This window comes from Drosophila miranda (assembly GCF_003369915.1).
Source record: "Drosophila miranda strain MSH22 chromosome Y unlocalized genomic scaffold, D.miranda_PacBio2.1 Contig_Y2_pilon, whole genome shotgun sequence".
In the NCBI taxonomy this organism is placed as follows: Eukaryota; Metazoa; Arthropoda; class Insecta; order Diptera; family Drosophilidae; genus Drosophila; species Drosophila miranda.
In genome coordinates this window covers 26,042,224-26,062,644 of record NW_022881614.1, presented here as the reverse complement: position 1 = coordinate 26,062,644, position 20,421 = coordinate 26,042,224, and the positions used below count along the sequence as shown (strand labels likewise).

Genomic DNA, 20,421 nt, shown 5'->3' with positions numbered 1-20,421 from the left:
CCTATCTGCTATACGAACACATTCGCAAAGATGTTTTAGGTACACTTGATTTAATGTTCAAAAGGAACTCTACAAAAGAAAGCAAAAAGAAAATATTGTGAATTTTAACTATCTGTTTAACCGACAAATAGTCAGGCTATATTCCGTCGCTCTTGGGGAACTCAGATGACTTTGACTTCTCTACCCTCCCTACCTTTGTATGCCGTTTAATCGACAGCATAACCCTAATCGAGCGCATCTCTATTTGATCATCGGACTTCCTCAGGCTCTACTCAGGACAAACACGAAAGGTTTAATGTTCCATTATTATCTACTAATTATTATTTAATAATTCAAAATTTAAGGGTTTGGACTTCATGGTTTTCCAGATAAGTATAAACTTAGCATAAAGTAATTAAATAAAGAAGGAGGAAATAGTAGCAAGTTATACCTAGTTATATGTGTATATGTATATAGGACTTATGTGTAGAGAATATGGCGTAAAAGAAATTAAATTGGAAAGAAGAGAAAAATATGATAATTATATAACTAGAAGGCAAACGTGAAAGAAAAATTAGTAGCCGATCCGCTTTAAATTATGGCACGGATATGGTTGTTTTATATACCGGAATAGAAGTTTTATAAGACAGATATATATTTCGAAAATACTCGAGAATTCCGTTTAAGGAAGTTTCGTAACTCACTCATACTTTATACGAATTATCCGGCGTGTCCGTTGAGCTCAAGGGGCGACGTAGGAACATATTCTGAGGAAGGGAGAAAAATTATGAATATACAGGTCTTCACTTCTAATTCGGATGAAACACCGATTTTCTTTCCATTTCCATACCCGTACGACGACGATTTGCCACTCAACGGCGGATCTTAAAAAAATGTGGTTTTCATTTGCGCTAATTTCTAATTATGGGTAATTATATACATTATTGGTTTTTTTTTTTCTTTTTAAATCTAGACAATACAAAAATAGTTAGTGCGTAGCCTAATCTTTAATAAATGGAAAATCTCATGACGAGACTCAAAACTAATACTTTGGTACATTTTCACACGACGACTATTAAACGGCAGTGTGGATCGCCGCAGAATAATGTTTTATTTTCACAGTTTGAGAGCCACTCCACACATTGCGAAGAACTACATGCGAAAGCCTTAGCCGCGCGCTTGATTCATAAGCGAGAAGGGTGACGAGGGCGGCATATTAGTTTCTCCGAACTCGCAAGAAAACCATTCTTCTCGTCTTACTCCAAAATGTACTTAAGCTCAAGTATGCATCCACATAACTTCGGGTTTCACTCTAGTATATCTTCGGACGGCTCTTTCTGGTTTATTTGGTTGTAGTTATCGTTGGTTTATGTAGATGCTGGTTACTGGGAAATCCGAGGTCTTTCCCAGATCTACTAAGAAATCGATGGACTTTGACGACCTCGTTCTTGGAGGTTTCGAACTTAGTAAGATTTCCAGCCCTATGATACGAGACTGTTAAAGCTGTGTCACTATTGTAAGGTCCAAATACCTTTTATTTTTCTTAATCCAAAAGGAATAATGTAGTCCACCAGAACTTCAATTTACTTGGCACGTGTTTGATTGCACAACGTTTTCAAATTCACTTGTATATATATATTTGTATAAAAAGACACATCCGAATTCGCACAGCTTCACTATAGCAATGATTTAGCCAGAAGTTCTATTACTTGCATTAGCCCTTACGATCGGAACTTTACCTTCCACAACCAACGGGGTAATCGTACGATTTTAGACAAAGCTTACACCTTGCTTCCCTAGATAACGGAGTAATCGTACGATGCTAAGCAAAGCTTACACATAGCTTCCACGACTAACTTAGTAATCGTATGATTTCTAGTAAAGCTTTAAAACATAACTCCCACAAATCCACGCTGTTTCTCTAAATTAGACATTAAGCTCTTCAATGGAAGCTTTAACTACTGCTCTCTTGTAATTGATCTCTTATCTTGTTTTTGTAAAGAGCAGAGTTAATGTTAAACGCGAGGGCCGTACTTCCCAAGCTGTTCTCTGGAGTTTTAGAGTCACAACTGGCCACTACACCACAGTTGAGGAAGCGCTAGTTTTAACTGGCGAAGCCTAAACGGAAAAAGGACAGTTGCCTAGTGTTTCACTTGTATGTCTTTGAGGTGAAATATTCCTAAGTTTTTACCCTGTTCGTTCTTCAGTTGATAATAGGATGAGCCAACTCGTCTAGATACCACGGCTGAAATAAAAACCGGCGCTAACTTTGCATTGAACTTTTTAATAGCATTGCTTTGGCAGAAATTGCGGGCAAGTACTGGCTCTCCAACCTTAAACTCTACTTTCCGACAGCGTAGATTATATCTCCTAGCATTTTGTTCATGTGACTCTTTCACCTTTTTCTTTGCCGATTCGCGAATAATTTGTAGTGCTTCCGAATAACTAATGCGGCTATCCTCCGATAAGAGTCTTAAGCGGCGAAGCAACTCATAGTCTTTGCCATTCAGAATCATATTTTGTCCAAAGGTTAGGAAATAGGGCGAGTACCCGGTGCTTTGGTGAATGTTGGATCTGAGAGCAGCACTGATTTCCGGTAATTTGGTATCCCAAGTGGAATGATCCCGGCTTATGTAAGCTCTTATAGCTGCTAACACCGATCTATTGAGTCTCTCACTGGCATTCGCCTGTGGTGAATATATCGCCGTACGAATATGTTGTATCCCAAAGCGGGTTAGAAAAGCCTGAAAGGCTCCAGAAACGAATTGAGATCCGTTATCTGTTAATATCACCTCGGGGACTCCAAATGTACAGAACAAATAATTTTCGAGGTAATCGCACACCCGATTGGAAGTAAACACCCTAAGGGTGCATAGGAAATGAAATTTTGTGAAGTGATCTACGATAATAAGTAAACCAATATGCCCTTTCTAAGGGGGCATAGGAAATGAAATTTTGTGAAGTGATCTACGATAAAAAGTAAACCAATATGCCCTTTCTTGGATCGGGGATATGGACCCAGCAAATCCATATAAAGCTTTTGAAACGGACGATCAGACACCATTGGTTTTCCCATGGGTGGTTTCAACACGGTGTTCGGGTGTTTGGTGTGACGACACACTTCACAATGAGTTACATACTCACGTATTTGCTTGTTCATTTTTGGCCAAAACAAATATCTTTTAATCCTTTCGATGGTTTTCCCTACTCCACTGTGAGCGGCATTGGGCGGATCATGAGCCCGCGAGATTACACCTTGGGTGAGTTCCCTAGGAATCCACAATTTCCAAGATAGATTATCTACACCATTATTTCCCTGATCAGGTTCGGTTCTTTTGTAGACAAAATCATTGAGAATCTTCAAGTCTGGTAATTTGTCTTGCTTAGCGCGAATATTATCAATTAAGGTCATATATTCTGGTGATTTAAATTCTGCGGCAGATAGATCAACTATCGGACCCTGCTCTTCCATTTCAGAAACAGTAATTTCCTCTTTACGCGATAGGGCATCCGCTACCACGATTAGTGAGCCCTTCCGGTGCGTTATCTCAAAAGAGAATCCCTGTAGTTTTATGGCCCATCGAGCTAATCTACCAGACAACTCCTTCTGACGCATTGTAATGAGGCATGATCGGTTATCACCTCGAATGCCTGACCTTCTACATAAGCACGAAACTTTTTAATTCCCTTTATCACCGCTAAACATTCTAATTCGGTGACTGAGTAGTTTTTCTGAGCTTTAGATAGCTTCTCGGACATGAATGCTACGGGTAATTCTTCTCCTTCTTCGTTTTTCTGAGCTAACACACAACCAATTCCTACAGTACTAGCATCACATAACAGCAAAAAGGGTTTTGAGAAATCAGGAGTAGACAAAATGGGAGCTGACGTCAGGCACTGTTTAAGTTTTTCAAATGCCTGATTGGCGAAAGGGTTCCACGCATATGCTTTCGGTTTCTTTAATAGTTCTGTGAGGGCGCAACTTACCGTTCCATAATTGTCGACGAAACGACGGTACCACCCAGCAAGACCAAGGAATCGTCGCAATTGTTTTACCGTCTTGGGAACGGGGAATTCTTTAATAGCTTCAATTTTACTCGGATCCGTCTTTACCTGTCCGTATCCAATGATGAACCCCAGATACTTAATCTCACGCATGCAAAAGTGCGACTTGGCAATGTTTATCGCAAGATTAGCCTTTCGTAAGTGTACTGCAACTTCTCTCAGTAACATTAAATGGGATTCGAAATCGTCTGATAAAATTAGTAAGTCATCGAGGTAAACAAACACTCTCGTACGCAAGTTAGCAGGTATTACCTTATCCATTAAACGACAGAGGGCTTGTGAGGCATTGGTTAGACCAAAAGGCATAACTTTGTATTGATACAGCGGTCGGTTAGGTATGGTAAACGCGGTGTATTGGCGTGAAGACTCCTCTAGGGGAATTTGCCAATAAGCATGCTTCATATCGAGTCCCGTTATGTATTTGGCAGGTGGCAATCGACTGAGTATCCCATCTATATGGGGAAGGGGGTATGCATCTTTTCGGGTATATTTGTTGATCTCTCGAGAATCAAGGCATAACCTATTCTTGTTCCCTTTCTTTACTAGGACGCAATTGCTACTCCATGGACTATTTGAAGGTTCTAACACGCCCAGCTTAATCATCTTATCTACTTCTTCGAACATCACTTTCTCTTTCGCGGGGGAAATGGGCCAATGTCGTTGTTTGACGGGTACTTCGGCATTGATTACCATAGAATGTTGTATTAGGTGTGTACGACCTAGTCCGTCGCATTCATATGAGGGGAAGGTTCTTATTACCGCCTCTAATTGGTTCCTTTGTTCTTCATTTAGGGAATGCATTTTAGGCGTTTCCTTCATAATCGTGTCGTCTCTATTCTCCAAACAGCTCACAGTTCCTTCTCGGGTCAATAATTGGGATAGAAGACCGAAGTCTTTCCAAAAGTCAACTCCTAAACAAACATCTTGCTTTAAATCTGGTATGATAAAGAACTCTACTTCCTTAACTATTTTACGGAATTCAATCGGGACCACCAATTTGGACACTACGGTACAAGCTTCGTTGCTGGCAGTGCGTATGGTTCCCAAACACTTCTGAGATTGTGGGTGATGTGCTAAAAAGGTTGCTGCTCTCCCACCCAAACAACTAATGGTTGCTCCTGAATCCAGCAAAGCCTTATAAGTTTGCCCTTCGATCATTACCTCCGTGTACAATCGGTTATCTGAACTCAGAATAACTGCTGAGACTAAACGTTTTCGAACAGATTGGACCTTTTTCCAGTACGCTCGTCTCCGGACCGTCGATCGTTTGGGCTTAACTATCAATTTTAACCACGTATTCACATTTTCTGAATCTAACTCTTTGCTCTCCATCGTTTGAGTCGCTACATCTATACCTGTACAAATTTGGTGTAGTATCATATCCGGTTTTACGTCAACTACCCCTTCGGAAAGCCCTCTTAAGGTAGTTGGTTTACTTTCGTTTAGTTGCTGTTCTTGGTCGGATGTACTGACTGGGCTCCGGTCGGTACATCCCGTTTCAAGTTTTTCGATGGGTTACATTTGACGCATCGAGGTTTATAAATATCCTTAGCACCACACCCATAGCAGAAAATTCGCCTTTCTCTTAAACAATCTTCAAAACGATGCCCTTCCTGGTCGCAGTTCCAGCATACCAGTTTCTTACGATAAATCTGCGAAACGTCTTCTTCCTCCATATCTTCATTGTACGTAAGTATTTCTGCTACATTCGGTTTGCTGAATTTACCTCGTGGAAAAGGGTTATGGTTGTCTTTACAGAAGTTTTCATGCTTGCGAACTTCTTCTCTCAGGCCAGTTCGATCGCTGATTTTGAGATGCAAGAGTTCATATCTGAGGGCCGTTTTTGCGTTACGTTTTAAAATGTCTACTAACTTATTTTCGCTAACCTCGTGTGAGAGCCTGGACACTAATTCTTCGACGGCCGTCTGGTAATCGTCAAACGATTCACCCTCTCTCTGACGGCGTTTTCTAATCAACTCCCACAAGTCGAAATCATCTTTAGCATCATCGAATCGTTGTCTAAATGAGGCAGAAAAAGTTTGCCAAGAAAACTGTGGGTTCTTTCTATGGAAGTTCCAAAACCAATCGCTGGCTTTAGACGACAAAAGCTGATGCATATTGTCACAGAGTAATTCGTAATCGTTATTTAAAGTGGAGGATGTAAGGGAGCGAACCCTGTACAGGAATTCGTCGACGTGCATAGCGTCTTTGGATCCGTCAAATTTTAGTCGCCAACTGGCTAAGATATTAGCGGCCTTCCCAGGAGCTATTGCCCTGTTAGAGACATTTGGATGTGGTAATCCCCTTTCCCTTCCATTTTCTGAAGACAACGAGTTTCCTGTTATATTAGGCTCGTGATTTTGCCTTGTCGCTTGCACAGGCGTGCTATCTGAAGCTATAGTCATCCTACCTAATTGTCCGCGTCTCCGGGTTGGATCCCCCTTCTAACGGCACTATACCCGAACCCATTTCGGGTGGTAATTCGGCTGATAGAGTATTCTCATCAAACGAAAGTTCCTCCGGATTCAACTCCGCCCTACATACGGGGCAATTTCTGTTATTTTTCACGAATTCTTTCATGCAAGTATCATGATACCTGTGCCCACAAGATGCAGTACATATTAGTTGACTTCTTCTTATGGCTTCTTGACATATACCACAGATCTGGGCGTCCACGTCACCCGACGCCTTGCCCGCTGTGGTACGTTGTACTGGTGACATGTTAAGGTAACCCAGTAATACGAGTTCTGATCACTAAATGTGGAAATCCCTAATTATAGGACCAAAGCTTCAATAAATTCTACAAAATTTTCCTAAATACACAATATTTGTCCTTTTCGGGCTTGACTCCGTCCGATATACGCTTTCTCTTGTCGCCGGAATATAACCTCAATGAAATCTAATTTGGTCTATGGTATGTTTATGTAGTCAGTAACCTTGGCAATGGCTAATTTCCAAATCTATATCTAGAAAATTAGACTTCCGAAAGCCATCGATACTCTTCCCTCATAAACTCTTTTGGCGTTATCCTATTATAATTTGGCCGACCTATCCGCCTTTGTGAATAGCTGTCGTATATTCGCAAATTAATTCTGGTAACAAAAAAAAATATCAGTTTCCATCCCTTGCTACCTGTCGGATTCTATTTGGTTAGGTATTCCGAAACTCAGAATCTTAAACCCAAAATTCCATCAATATCCTCCGTTACAGTAGTTGGACGGGAAGTATTAATTTTAATGTGGAATTTAAAATTGCAACGAGCAAAGTTTTTTGGGGTTTTAACCAGTAGTAACTCGTACTCTGGCCCCACGTTGGGCGCCTCTAGCTATGCTCTCATTAGCTTGCCGGAATGTCGTGGGATCTTTCCTACTCTCCTATCTCCTAACTAACTGTTTAACCGACAAATAGTCAGGCTATATTCCGTCGCTCTTGGGGAACTCAGATGACTTTGACCCCTTCTCTACCCTCCCTACCTTTGTATGCCGTTTAATCAACAGCATAACCCTAATCGAGCGCATCTCTATTTGATCATCGGTCTTCCTCAGGCTCTACTCAGGACAAACACGAAAGGTTTAATGTTCCATTATTATCTACTAATTATTATTTAATAATTCAAAATTTAAGGGTTTGGACTTCATGGTTTTCCAGATAAGTATAAACTTAGCATAAAGTATTTAAATAAAGAAGGAGGAAATAGTAGCAAGTTATACCTAGTTATATGTGTATATGTATATAGGACTTATGTGTAGAGAATATGGCGTAAAAGAAATTAAATTGGAAAGAAGAGAAAAATATGATAATTATATAACTAGAAGGCAAACGTGAAAGAAAAATTAGTAGCCGATCCGCTTTAAATTATGGCACGGATATGGTTGTTTTATATACCGGAATAGAAGTTTTATAAGACAGATATATATTTCGAAAATACTCGAGAATTCCGTTTAAGGAAGTTTCGTAACTCACTCATACTTTATACGAATTATCCGGCGTGTCCGTTGAGCTCAAGGGGCGACGTAGGAACATATTCTGAGGAAGGGAGAAAAATTTTGAATATACAGGTCTTCACTTCTAATTCGGATGAAACACCGATTTTCTTTCCATTTCCATACCCGTACGACGACGATTTGCCACTCAACGGCGGATCTTAAAAAAATGTGGTTTTCATTTGCGCTAATTTCTAATTATGGGTAATTATATACATTATTGGTTTTTTTTTTTTTCTTTTTAAATCTAGACAATACAAAAATAGTTAGTGCGTAGCCTAATCTTTAATAAATGGAAAATCTCATGACGAGACTCAAAACTAATACTTTGGTACATTTTCACACGACGACTATTAAACGGCAGTGTGGATCGCCGCAGAATAATGTTTTATTTTCACAGTTTGAGAGCCACTCCACACATTGCGAAGAACTACATGCGAAAGCCTTAGCCGCGCGCTTGATTCATAAGCGAGAAGGGTGACGAGGGCGGCATATTAGTTTCTCCGAACTCGCAAGAAAACCATTCTTCTCGTCTTACTCCAAAATGTACTTCAGCTCAAGTATGCATCCACATAACTTCGTGTTTCACTCTAGTATATCTTCGGACGGCTCTTTCTGGTTTATTTGGTTGTAGTTATCGTTGGCTTATGTAGATGCTGGTTCCTGGGAAATCCGAGGTCTTTCCCAGATCTACTAAGAAATCGATGGACTTTGACGACCTCGTTCTTGGAGGTGTCGAACGTAGTAAGATTTCCAGCCCTATGATACGAGACTGTTAAATCTGTGTCACTATTGTAAGGTCCAAATACCTTTTATTTTTCTTAATCCAAAAGGAATAATGTAGTCCACCAGAACTTCAATTTACTTGGCACGTGTTTCATTGCACAACGTTTTCAAATTCACTTGTATATATATATTTGTATAAAAAGACACATCCGAATTCGCACAGCTTCACTATAGCAATGATCTAGCCAGAAGTTCTATTACTTGCATTAGCCCTTACGATCGGAACTTTACCTTCCACAACCAACGGGGTAAGCGTACGAGTTTAGACAAAGCTTAGACCTTGCTTCCCTAGATAACGGAGTAATCGTACGATGCTAAGCAAAGCTTACACATAGCTTACACGACTAACTTAGTAATCGTATGATTTCTAGTAAAGCTTTAAAACATAACTCCCACAAATCCACGCTGCTTCTCTAAATTAGACATTAAGCTCTTCAATGGAAGCTTTAACTACTGCTCTCTTGTAATTGATCTCTTATCTTGTTTTTGTAAAGAGCAGAGTTAATGTTAAACGCGAGGGCCGTACTTCCCAAGCTGTTCTCTGGAGTTTTAGAGTCACAACTGGCCACTACAGATCTAGGCGCTAATGTTTTACTCTAAGCAAAGCCGCCTATGCTACGTGTGTGTTAGAGAGAGACAGGGCGAGAAAAAATGAAATTGTTTTCTTGATGCTGGCTATAATAATAGTACGATCTGGTTGAGATCTTACATTCTAAAACATATAGTCATCCTCTACGATTCTGCGTTTTTGGTTTTATCGTATATTTAAAAATGTGGATGCCACAGATTTTCGTCCTCTGTGGGGGCGGAAGTGGGCGGGGCGAAGTTTTGAAATATTTTTGTAGCAGTGACATATCACAGAAGTCTGGATCCAAAACATCGTTGCTCTATTCTTATAGTCTTTGAGCACAAGGCGCTGAAGGGGACGGACAGACGGACGGACGGACGGACGGACAGACGGACGGACGGACAGGCGGACAGGCGGACAGACGGACAGACAGACATGGCTCAATCGACTCGGCTATTGATGCTGATCAAGAATATATATACTTTATGGGGTCGGAAACGATTCCTTCTGGACGTTACACACATCCACTTTTACCACAAATCTAATATACCCCAATACTCATTTTGAGTATCGGGTATAAAAAAAAACACACACACACACACAGAGAGAGAACCCATCTGTGTCTGTGTGTGCGTGTTAACGCTTGAAAAACCACATTCCATAGTGCGCTTTACTGCGGCGACTTCGTGTGCGCGCATGGGGCCTCAGAGTCCGACTTGGAGTCCAATCAGCATCCCCCTTCCCCTCTGGCACACTCCATGCCCCCACACCCCTTTCCTGGTGTAAGCTTCAGCTAATTACAGCGTGAGGCACGCGCTATCCTCTCTCTTGTGTGTGTGTGAGTGTATCTACGTTTGCTTTGCATGTTTCTATAATACTTCTGATTAAGCCATCGTCTGTGGCTAATAAATGGCCAAATTGAAATGCGAAATGGCCAAAAGCCAGCTCTAGACCAGACTCGGGCTGAACTTTAAGGCCCATACTGTTTGCTGTTGTTGCATTTACTTTTAGTCGTTTTCCAACGGCTGCTGCAAGCGAAATACTGGTTTTCTAAACCCACACGGACACGGACACACACAGGCGCAGGGGCACTCACATAGATACGACGAGTACAGAGAGAGAGAGAGAGCAACTATGGCTGCTGCGATTGCGCAGTTTCCCTGCCTCCGATCCCTCTCTCTCGCTTACTTGTTGATTGTTTTCCAAGAGTTTCCTCCATTACCGCATTTGGTTTCAGTTTTCCAAAGTTTCACGACACTTTTCTCTGCCCCGCGACAGGCCCCGTGCAGCATCAGCATCAGCATGAGATGCAGCGAAGGCGGGGGCGGTGGCAGGGTTTCGTGAACTTTTGACTGCAACACTCTCCTCTCCCTTCGTCTCTGCCTGCGTGTGGGCGTTCGATGTCGAAACCAAAGCCAGAGTTAAAGCCAAAACAGAAACCAAAACCGATTCTGAAGCTGACGCTGACGCTGAAGCCGCGTCTCGGCCCACGATTCTTCTGGCTGCTGCCTCTCCCCGATTTTCTTGCTGGCTTTTCGTTTTGGCCTGGCCCTCTCCTCCGTTTTGGTCTGTGCTTCGCGGTTCTATGCCTAAAAATAGTTGGAAATGCGATTGCGAGCGTTTTCAAAGCCAGGCAGCGGAAGCAGACCAAAAATGGCGCCAGGGCGTGCTCATTAAGCCTGGCCAGAACCGATCCGACTGCAGCTGAGGCCCCGCTGGGCTGGATGGAGACGGGGCTTGCGGGGATCGAGAACAAAGAGAAGCAGCAGCAGTAACAATAAGCTTATCTAATCCAAGCATTCCTGTTGCTGATGCTGTTTCTGTTTCTGTTGTTGTTTGCTGTTGCTGTCGTGAGGCACGACCTGCGCCCAATTGTTGTTCGAAACAAAATGAACGCGCTTCGAACACGAAAACCCAAAACCAGAAGATGAAGATGATCACGGAGAAGAGGCAGCAACAGCAACAGCAACAGCAAACATCAGGGGGAGAGGCAGTGGCAGAGGCAGAGTCAGACCCAAAGAAACCAGCAAGATGAGCCGCCACAAGGCATCACCATCCAAGCGGCAGGCTGGGGCTGTGACTGTGGCTGTTGTTGCATCGTCGCTTGCTGGCCGTTGCCTGATTTGCCTTTGCCTCAGCACTGAGAGAAAAAACTGTTGACCAGAGAAGGAATGTGAGAAAGTTTGATTAAATTTCAACAAATATCGCTGTACATTCCAGTGGATTGACTGTAGATTGATTGCTAGATGCCAGTTGGAATGATCAGCCATATATCCCTTTCTATGCAGCCCATTTCTCTCCCTGTATTCTCGAGGACAGTTGCTTCATGGTGCACTCCACTCCATTCCACTGAAAAATTTGTTCCGCCAAGCTGAAGACGAGACTGGGCTTGCGCTTGCAGCGTTTTCTGGCCAAGATTGCTGGCCCTCTGTACCATCCGCCCTCTCAGCAGTTGCAGCTGCGATTATTTGCCTTCGTCTTCGTGACGCCACGACGCGAGCATAGAACACAGCAGCAGCAGCAGCAACTGCAGCAACAGCAACAACAGCAACAACAGCAACAAGCTGAAATTGCAACAACAAACACGAAAGAAAGATGCCGCAACAGCATTCTGCAAAACCAAGAGAGAGAGAGAGAGAGAGAGAGAGAGAGAGAGAGAGAGAGAGGGAGAGAGAAAATTGCAACATCCGCGCACGTAAGCGACGGCCTGGAGACTCCACTCTAAGCTCTAAGCTGGGGTTGGGGCTGACACTGGCGTCCGTACTCCAATCCAATCCAATCCGATCGGTGTCTAGTCGCCGTACCCGTGCCCGTCCCCGTGCCCGTGCCCTCGCTGCGGACCACAATTCAGCACCCGTAATGAGCGGCGTGTTTTTAATGGCCGCACAAATGAATTTATTAAGCACTTTTACAAAATTTCATTGTAAAAGAGACGCGTGCCGGTGCCGGTACTCGATTGAAATTGTCGCAAAACAGCTATGAATTATTTATGTGGCAGTCAGTGGACGGCAGGGAGGTTGGTGAGTGCATGGATCATGCAGCATGGACTGTGGCATGTGGATTGCCGGCCGACGATAATCTATGACACCTTGCAATCGGTTGTTCAGCTGCATCTGCATACGGAATCGGACTCGGTGTCGGGAGTCGCCTTAAGACGCCCAACTTTCTCCAGGGGGATGGCAACAGATCAATATACTTGCTGCCACCAGCCCCAGCCCAGGCCCCATCCCCATCCCCATCCCCATCCCCATCCCCAGTCCCAGTCCCAGCCCCATCCCCTCCCCTGCCATCTCTCGGGTATGGCCAGATGGAATAACGGAGTACGGTCCGGTTCGGCGGGGCCTTATAATTTGATCGAATCGATTTTTGGGCAAACAGAGCTCGGTCTGAAAAAACACGCTTAATGCCCTTTTAAATCTTTTGTTATATTACAACAAGATCTAGACAATTCTGGCTGCTGCCGCAGGCAAAGGTACACAAAAATGTATCTGAAAGAACAGCACCAGCGGCAGCAGCAACAATGGTAAAAAGATACGAAGCACCAGAAGAAGAAGAAGAAGAAGAGCCAGCAATCCAGATGGTCTCTTCTCTCGGGCTCTGGCTCTGCCTCTTGGGTTTTGGTTTTGGTTTCGGTTTCGGGCCATGAGTTAAAAATCTTTTCCACGAAATGAAAATACACACATACAAAGAGGACGGACAGGGATAGAGAGAGAGGAGGGAGGGCCACAAAACGTGAGCGAGGAAGCAGCAGCAGAAACAACAAAAACTGTTAAATGCGCAGAGCCGGCTGAGCGAGTCGGGTCTTGTGGCTGGATCTGGGGTCTTTCTTGAGGCTGCAACACACACAGAAAGAGATAGAGAGCGAGGGAGAGAGAGGGGCGAGCGAACTTCAAGAACGTTTTGCGTCTAGGCCAAAAGATAGACAAAAAGAGAGGTAGAGAAGTAGAAGGAAAACCTCACGAGTCCAAAAGTCAAATCGCAGATGGAAAAACCAAAACAAACGATTATGCAGTGCTTTCCTTCTTCTCCTCCGCATCCATTTCCATCTCAATCTTCTGCTGTGGCTGCAGCACTGGGGCTGAAGTGGGGGAAAGAGCAGAGTTAACAAAAAACAATATTTAGAAAGTCGGCAAAGTCGTCGGCGATGTGAAGCTTGGAATGCGGTTGCCTATTAATCAGTACGTCAGCTGTGGCTGTGCGGCACGAAGAGGCAGGGCAGGGAAGGGGCTGTGGCAAGGGAGCTGGGCGGCGACGAAGGGCATTGCTGATGGCTTGGCATACAAATCGATAAGCAAATACACACACAGATACTACTCTCAGAACGTGCTGCTGTTGTGTGCGTTAATTAATCTCGCTGACGAGTTTGTTGCCTAAGTCTTTTGTTTTAATGAGCACATCATGAATTATGACTTTGATTTGTGCTGCGGCTGCGGCTGCAGCTACGGTTACGGCTCCAGCTACGAGTCCCTTCCCCCGTCGACCATCACTCATTAGGGGCTGCCACACTCTTGGCCTTAGCCTAAGGATTACAAATTAGCCTTTTTTACGCGGACTCTCTGATGCTGTGACTGAGTGGCTAAGACTCACTCTGAGGCGGGCGTGTCGCTGCCCGGCCAAGAGAAAAATCGCATATGCCCCGCTCATTTCACGAGAAACCCCAGTCCCCAGTCCCCATTCCCCAGTCCGCAGTCCCCAGTTCGAGTCAAAGTCAACGTTTTGCCTGGCAGGGGCACTCTCTCGGTGTGCATATGAAATTGTATCTATCGGATGCAAATCAATGGAGCGTCTGGTGCCCGGAATGGAACGGAACGGAACGGGGCCGAGAGACTGCGTGGGCCGCTAATTATTAAAAACGCCAACTGGCTTCGACTCTGACTCTGACTCTGACTCTGAGGTTGAGGCTGCGTCTGAGACGGAGGCTGGTATTGGGATTGAGACTAAGACTGTGACTGAAACTATGGATGCTGGGGCGCCCACTTGTTTCGCTTTTGTTGGTGTATGTATGCCTCATTTTATTGCTTCCGAGCATACAACAAACAAAAGACTCGAGCAACAAACTTCTCCTCTTCTCTTTGGCTCAGCTCGGAGCTATTTCCGTTTACGATTCGAAGCGAAATTAATTTCCCAACTCAACACCTCCGCAGCCATCGGACATTGTGGGATAATTAGATAGTTTAGGGTCACTCCGGTTAGACCCTTCCATTAGTTACTCCCACTTGAGCACTCGCACAGCCGAAACTACAACGTTTTCCCTTTTGTCAACTTTCTTTTACAGTCTGCATCGGCACCAAGTCCCGCCTCTCTTCTCCCTCGAGCCGGGAGCACCACTACCGGAATCTGCGCGACCGCTACACGAACTGCACCTACGTGGACGGCAACCTGGAGCTGACGTGGCTGCAGGACCCCAACCTGGACCTCAGCTTCCTCGACAGCATCCGCGAGGTGACCGGCTACATTCTGATCAGCCACGTGGATGTCACCAAGGTGGTGTTTCCAAAGTAAGTTCACACCCAGACCCGGGATCCAGACAGTGGCTGACCTCCTAGTGTTATTTCCTTGCAGACTGCAGATCATTCGCGGACGGACGCTGTTCAGCCTGGCCGTGGAGGAAGAGAAGTACGCCCTGTTCGCCATATACTCGAAAATGTACACTCTGGAGATGCCCGAGCTGCGGGACATCCTGCAGGGAGGAGTGGGCTTCTTCAACAACTTCAACCTCTGCCACACGCGCACCATTGTGTGGCGCGAGATCCTCACCGGCAGCACCGAGAATTTCAACTATACGTACAACTTCACGGCGCCGGAGCGCGAGTGCCCCAAGTGCCACGAAAAGTGCGGCAGCGGGCCCTGCTGGGGCGAGGGCGCCCACAACTGCCAAAAGTTCAGCAAGACCAACTGTGCCCCTCAGTGCGCACAGGGACGCTGCTACGGCCGCGGGCCTCGGGAGTGCTGCCACCTATTCTGCGCCGGAGGCTGCACGGGCCCCACGCAGAAGGACTGCATCGCGTGCAAGAACTTCTTCGATGAGGGTGTCTGCAAGGAGGAGTGCCCGCCCATGCGCAAGTACAACCCCACCAGCTACATCCTCGAGACGAATCCCGAGGGCAAGTACGCGTACGGGGCCACCTGCGTGAAGGAGTGCCCCGGCCACCTGCTGAAGGACAATGGGGCCTGCGTGCGCAGCTGTCCCTCGGACAAAAGGGCCAAGGAGGGCGATTGCGTTCCCTGCAACGGGCCCTGCCCCAAGACCTGTCCCGGCGTCGAAACCGTCAACTCTGGCAACATTGAATCGCTGCGCAACTGCACCGTGATCGACGGCAACATCCGCATCCTTGACCAGACCTTCTACGGCTATCAGGACGTGTACGTGAACTACACGATGGGTCCGCGCTACATACCGCTGGATCCCGAGCGGCTGGAGGTCTTCTCGACGGTCAAGGAGATCACGGGCTATCTCAACATCGAGGGTAATTTCTCGGGCTTCCGGAATCTGTCCTATTTCCGCAACCTGGAGATCATCCACGGCCGCCAGCTGATGGAGAGTCTATTCGCTGCGCTCTCGATTGTCAAGTCCTCGCTCCACAGCCTGGAGATGCGCAACCTCAAGAAGATCAGCTCCGGCAGCGTGGTCATCCAGCACAACCGCAACCTCTGCTACGTGGGCGACATCCGGTGGAACGCTGTCCAGAAGACGGCCGACCAGAAGCAGTGGATCAACGAAAACCTCAACGCCTCCGAGTGCCGTAAGTAAACGCTGTGTAATCCAATCCCACAGCCATCTAATCGAAATTCCCCATCTAATCCTCTCCAGGCCAGGCTGGTTTGGTCTGCTCGGATCAGTGCAATGAGGACGGCTGCTGGGGATCGGGCACGGATCAGTGTCTCAACTGCAAGAACTTCAACTACAATGGCACCTGCATCGCCGACTGCCGCAACATCACCAAGTGAGTCGAACCCTCAATCCTGGAGAGACCTTTCCATACTAAGCCGTGTTCCTCCTCTCCATCTCTCTCTTGTAGTGCCTACCAGTTCGACACGAAGACCTGCAAGATGTGTCATCCGGAGTGCCGCACCTGCTCAGGACCAGGGGCCGATCACTGCGACGACTGTATCCATGTGCGGGACGAGCAGCACTGCGTGTCCGAGTGCCCCGAGGAGAAGTACAGCGAGAATGGGGTGTGCCGCAGGTGCCACGAGACCTGCGAGGGATGCACTGGGCCGAAGGACACGATCGGACTGGGCGGCTGCAAGACCTGCAACCTGGCGATCATCAACAACGATGCCACCGTCGAGCGCTGTCTGCTGAAGGACGACAAGTGCCCCGACGGCTACTACTGGGAGTACGTCAATCCGCAAGAACAGGGCTCCCTCAAGCCGCTGGCCGGGAAGGCCGTCTGCAGGAAGTGCCACCCTCGCTGCGAGCTCTGCAGCAACTACGGCTTCCACGAGCAGGTGTGCTCCAAGTGCGTGGACTACAAGCGACGCGAGCAGTGCGAGGACGAATGTCCGGCCGACCACTACACGGACGAGAACAAGCGCGAGTGCTTCGAGTGCCACCCAGAGTGCCAGGGTTGCACCGGCCCTGGCTCTGACGACTGCATCGCCTGCCGCAACTTCAAGCTTTTCGCCTTCCATGACGCCAGCACCTACGAGAACTCCACGCTGTTCAACTGCACCTCAAAGTGTCCGCCAGACTTCCGGCACGTTAACTACCAATCGCTGCAGATCGGACCTTTCTGCGCCTCCAGCCCGCCGAGGGGAGGGAAGCTGAACGCAAACCTGGACGTGAACATGATCGCCATCATCACCAGTGCCGTGCTCATCCCAACCATCTGCATCCTCTCTGTGGTCACCTACATCTGTCGTCAGAAGCAGAAGGCCAAGAAGGAGACGGCCAAGATGACGATGGCCCTGTCCGGCTGCGAGGACTCTGAGCCGCTGCGCCCCTCCAACATTGGCGCCAATCTCTGCAAGCTGCGCATCGTCAAGGACGCTGAGATGCGAAAGGGCGGGGTCTTGGGCATGGGCGCTTTCGGCCGGGTGTTCAAGGGCGTCTGGGTGCCTGAAGGCGAGAACGTGAAGATCCCAGTGGCCATCAAGGAACTGCTGAAGTCCTCGGGCGCCGAGTTCAGCGATGAGTTCCTGCGCGAGGCCTACATCATGGCCTCAGTGGAGCATGGCAACCTCCTGAAGCTGCTGGCCGTCTGCATGTCCTCCCAGATGATGCTGATCACGCAGCTGATGCCGCTGGGCTGCCTGCTGGACTACGTACGCAACAACCGCGACAAGATCGGCTCCAAGGCCCTGCTCAACTGGTCCACACAGATCGCCAAGGGCATGTCCTACCTGGAGGAGAAGCGTCTCGTGCATCGCGACTTGGCGGCACGCAACGTTCTGGTGCAAACCCCCTCGCTGGTCAAGATCACAGACTTTGGGCTGGCCAAGCTGCTGAGCAGCGACTCCAATGAGTACAAAGCGGCTGGCGGAAAGATGCCCATAAAGTGGCTAGCCCTGGAGTGCATCCGGAACCGCGTCTTCACCAGCAAGTCGGACGTGTGGGCCTTCGGTGTGACCATCTGGGAGCTGCTCACATTTGGTCAGCGGCCGCACGAGAACATCCCTGCCAAGGACATCCCCGACCTCATCGAGGTTGGTCTGAAGCTGGAGCAGCCGGAAATCTGCTCGCTGGACATCTACTGCACCCTGCTCTCCTGCTGGCACCTCGATGCGGCCTTGCGGCCGACCTTTAAGCAGCTGATGACGGTCTTCGCGGAGTTTGCCCGCGATCCAGGCCGCTATTTGGCCATCCCCGGTGACAAGTTCACCCGCCTGCCCGCCTACACCAGCCAAGACGAAAAGGATCTCATACGCAAGCTGGCTCCCACCTCGGATGGCTCTGAGCCCATGGTTGAGGCGGACGACTATCTGCAGCCCAAGGCGGCGCCGGGTCCCAGCCATCGCACGGACGGCACTGACGAAATTCCCAAGCTGAATCGCTACTGCAAGGATCCCAGCAACAAGAACTCCAACGGTGGCGTCGGCGGTGACGATGAAACCGACTCGAGTTCCCGTGAGGTGGGTGTGGGCAATCTGCGCCTCGACCTGCCCGTCGACGAGGACGATTACCTGATGCCCACGTGCCAGGGCGCTGGTCCCAATAATAATAACAACCACATCAATCCCAACCACAACGTGGCCGGCGCGGTCACCACCGCTGGCTACATGGATCTCACCGGAGTGCCTGTCAGCGTGGACAACCCCGAGTATCTGCTGAATGCGCAGGCCCTGAATGTTGGGGAGGCGCCCATACCCACGCAAACCATCGGCATCCCTGTGTTGGGAGTACCGGGCACGCTGGAGGTGAAGATTCCGATGCCGGGCAGCGAGCCGACCAGCTCCGACCACGAGTATTACAACGACACCCAGCGGGAGATGCAGCCGCTGCATCGGAACCGCAACACCGAGACCAGGGTGTAGCCGATCCCACTGCCAGAACGGAATATCAATTCTTGCCACAATACCCAAGTGCCTTTTGAAGTCAACGCCAACGCCAACGCCAACGCCATGCGGATGCACGGGCACGTGCCTTTGAATGCTGTTATCATAGATAGAACCCATTCGCCTGTATAAACCAGGGCCCAAACCCAACCTAACCCTAGGATATGTGTGTACATTACTACCGATATTACTCCATAGTGTACTTAGCCCTGCCCCACTCTAGTGTATAGCTTTGTGTATACTCGTACTTCTCTATCCTAACCCTAGCCACTAGTTGAGTAGTCAGCAGGGATCGTCGTCGCGGTCCTGCGCTTGTAGATTGTATGTAATTACGAGAACAAAACACCGATAGTGCATTTCTTACACGCCTCCGCCACGGCGGACTCTCGAATGGTCCGCGCGGAGGGCGCACACTAAGCTAAACTTATCTCTAGTTCATCCGGCGGACTGTCGCAGATTCATTAATAACTTCTTATCGTGAATAGTTACTTATTGTTAGTCGTTAGCCTCTAGCGCCTATTTTTCAACTGTGATATATATTGTAGGCATTATCTAAGGACTTGTAACACCATGAACAAACCGAACGACTCAAAAACCAATCAAAAGTTATATAGAAAGAACTAAAAATTAATTGTACATACAGATCTATGAAATTTAGGTCTAGTTTCAAATCCCATTCGACATCAAGAAAGTTAGACAAACCAATCCCTAGAGTGCCATGCGTCGATCGATGCGATTCTCCTAAAGATTTCGAATATTTGTTTGACACCGCAGACAGCTGTCTCTGTAACGTAACTAGTGTAAGCGCGCGCATAGGCGATATGTTACCGATCAAAGATATACATACATACATATGTTTGTATGTATTAATAATTCCCACATAAAAATACAGCCGTATAATTACTTGCATACGTTCTTCTTAACCACAGATTTGTAGATTTACCAAGTGCTTATGCATAATGAATATGTTACTTTAATTTAATTAGTTTATCTATACATCTACAAATAAACAAAAATATAAAATAAAATCATTTTTTTGAATATACATAACTTGCACTTAAATTCTCATCATCAAATTTACAGAAACAATCCACATCAATCAAGAAGCGTTTTTGGTTTCCTATCTTCAAAAATATCTTCTAGGACCAGACAGCATTTGAGTCCTGCATTACTTTCTTTTTTCCTTTTTATACCCGATACTCAAAATGAGTAGATTTGTGGTAAAAGATTAGATTAGATTAGATTTGTGGTAAAAGTGGATGTGTGTAACGTCCAGAAGGAATCGTTTCCGACCCCATAAAGTATATATATTCTTGATCAGCATCAATAGCCGAGTCGATTGAGCCCTGTCTGTCTGTCCGTCTGTCCGTCCGTCCGTCCGTCCGTCCGTCCGTCCCCTTCAGCGCCTAGTGCTCAAAGACTATAAGAGCTAGAGCAACGATGTTTTGGATCCAGACTTCTGTGATATGTCACTGCTACAAAAATATTTCAAAACTTCGCCCCGCCCACTTCCGCCCCCACAAAGGACGAAAATCTGTGGCA

The 20,421-nt window shown here is 46.9% G+C and overlaps 1 protein-coding gene across 2 annotated transcripts in view; it reads left to right on the top strand.

Annotated features, from left to right (window-relative positions):
• LOC117192251 (epidermal growth factor receptor-like) overlaps nucleotides 1-19,889 on the top strand; it is a 90,340-nt gene extending 70,451 nt beyond the window's left edge. The window contains exons 2-5 of one of the 2 annotated variants that reach the window (XM_033396915.1): nucleotides 14,657-14,879; nucleotides 14,944-16,124; nucleotides 16,193-16,325; nucleotides 16,401-19,889. In XM_033396915.1, coding sequence (XP_033252806.1) covers nucleotides 14,657-14,879; nucleotides 14,944-16,124; nucleotides 16,193-16,325; nucleotides 16,401-18,858 — 3,995 coding nt within the window. In that variant the 3' untranslated portion in view covers nucleotides 18,859-19,889. The remainder of the gene's footprint in view (nucleotides 1-14,656; nucleotides 14,880-14,943; nucleotides 16,125-16,192; nucleotides 16,326-16,400) is intronic. The other variant, XM_033396916.1, reaches the window with a different exon arrangement.
• Nucleotides 19,890-20,421: the final 532 nt, after the last annotated feature.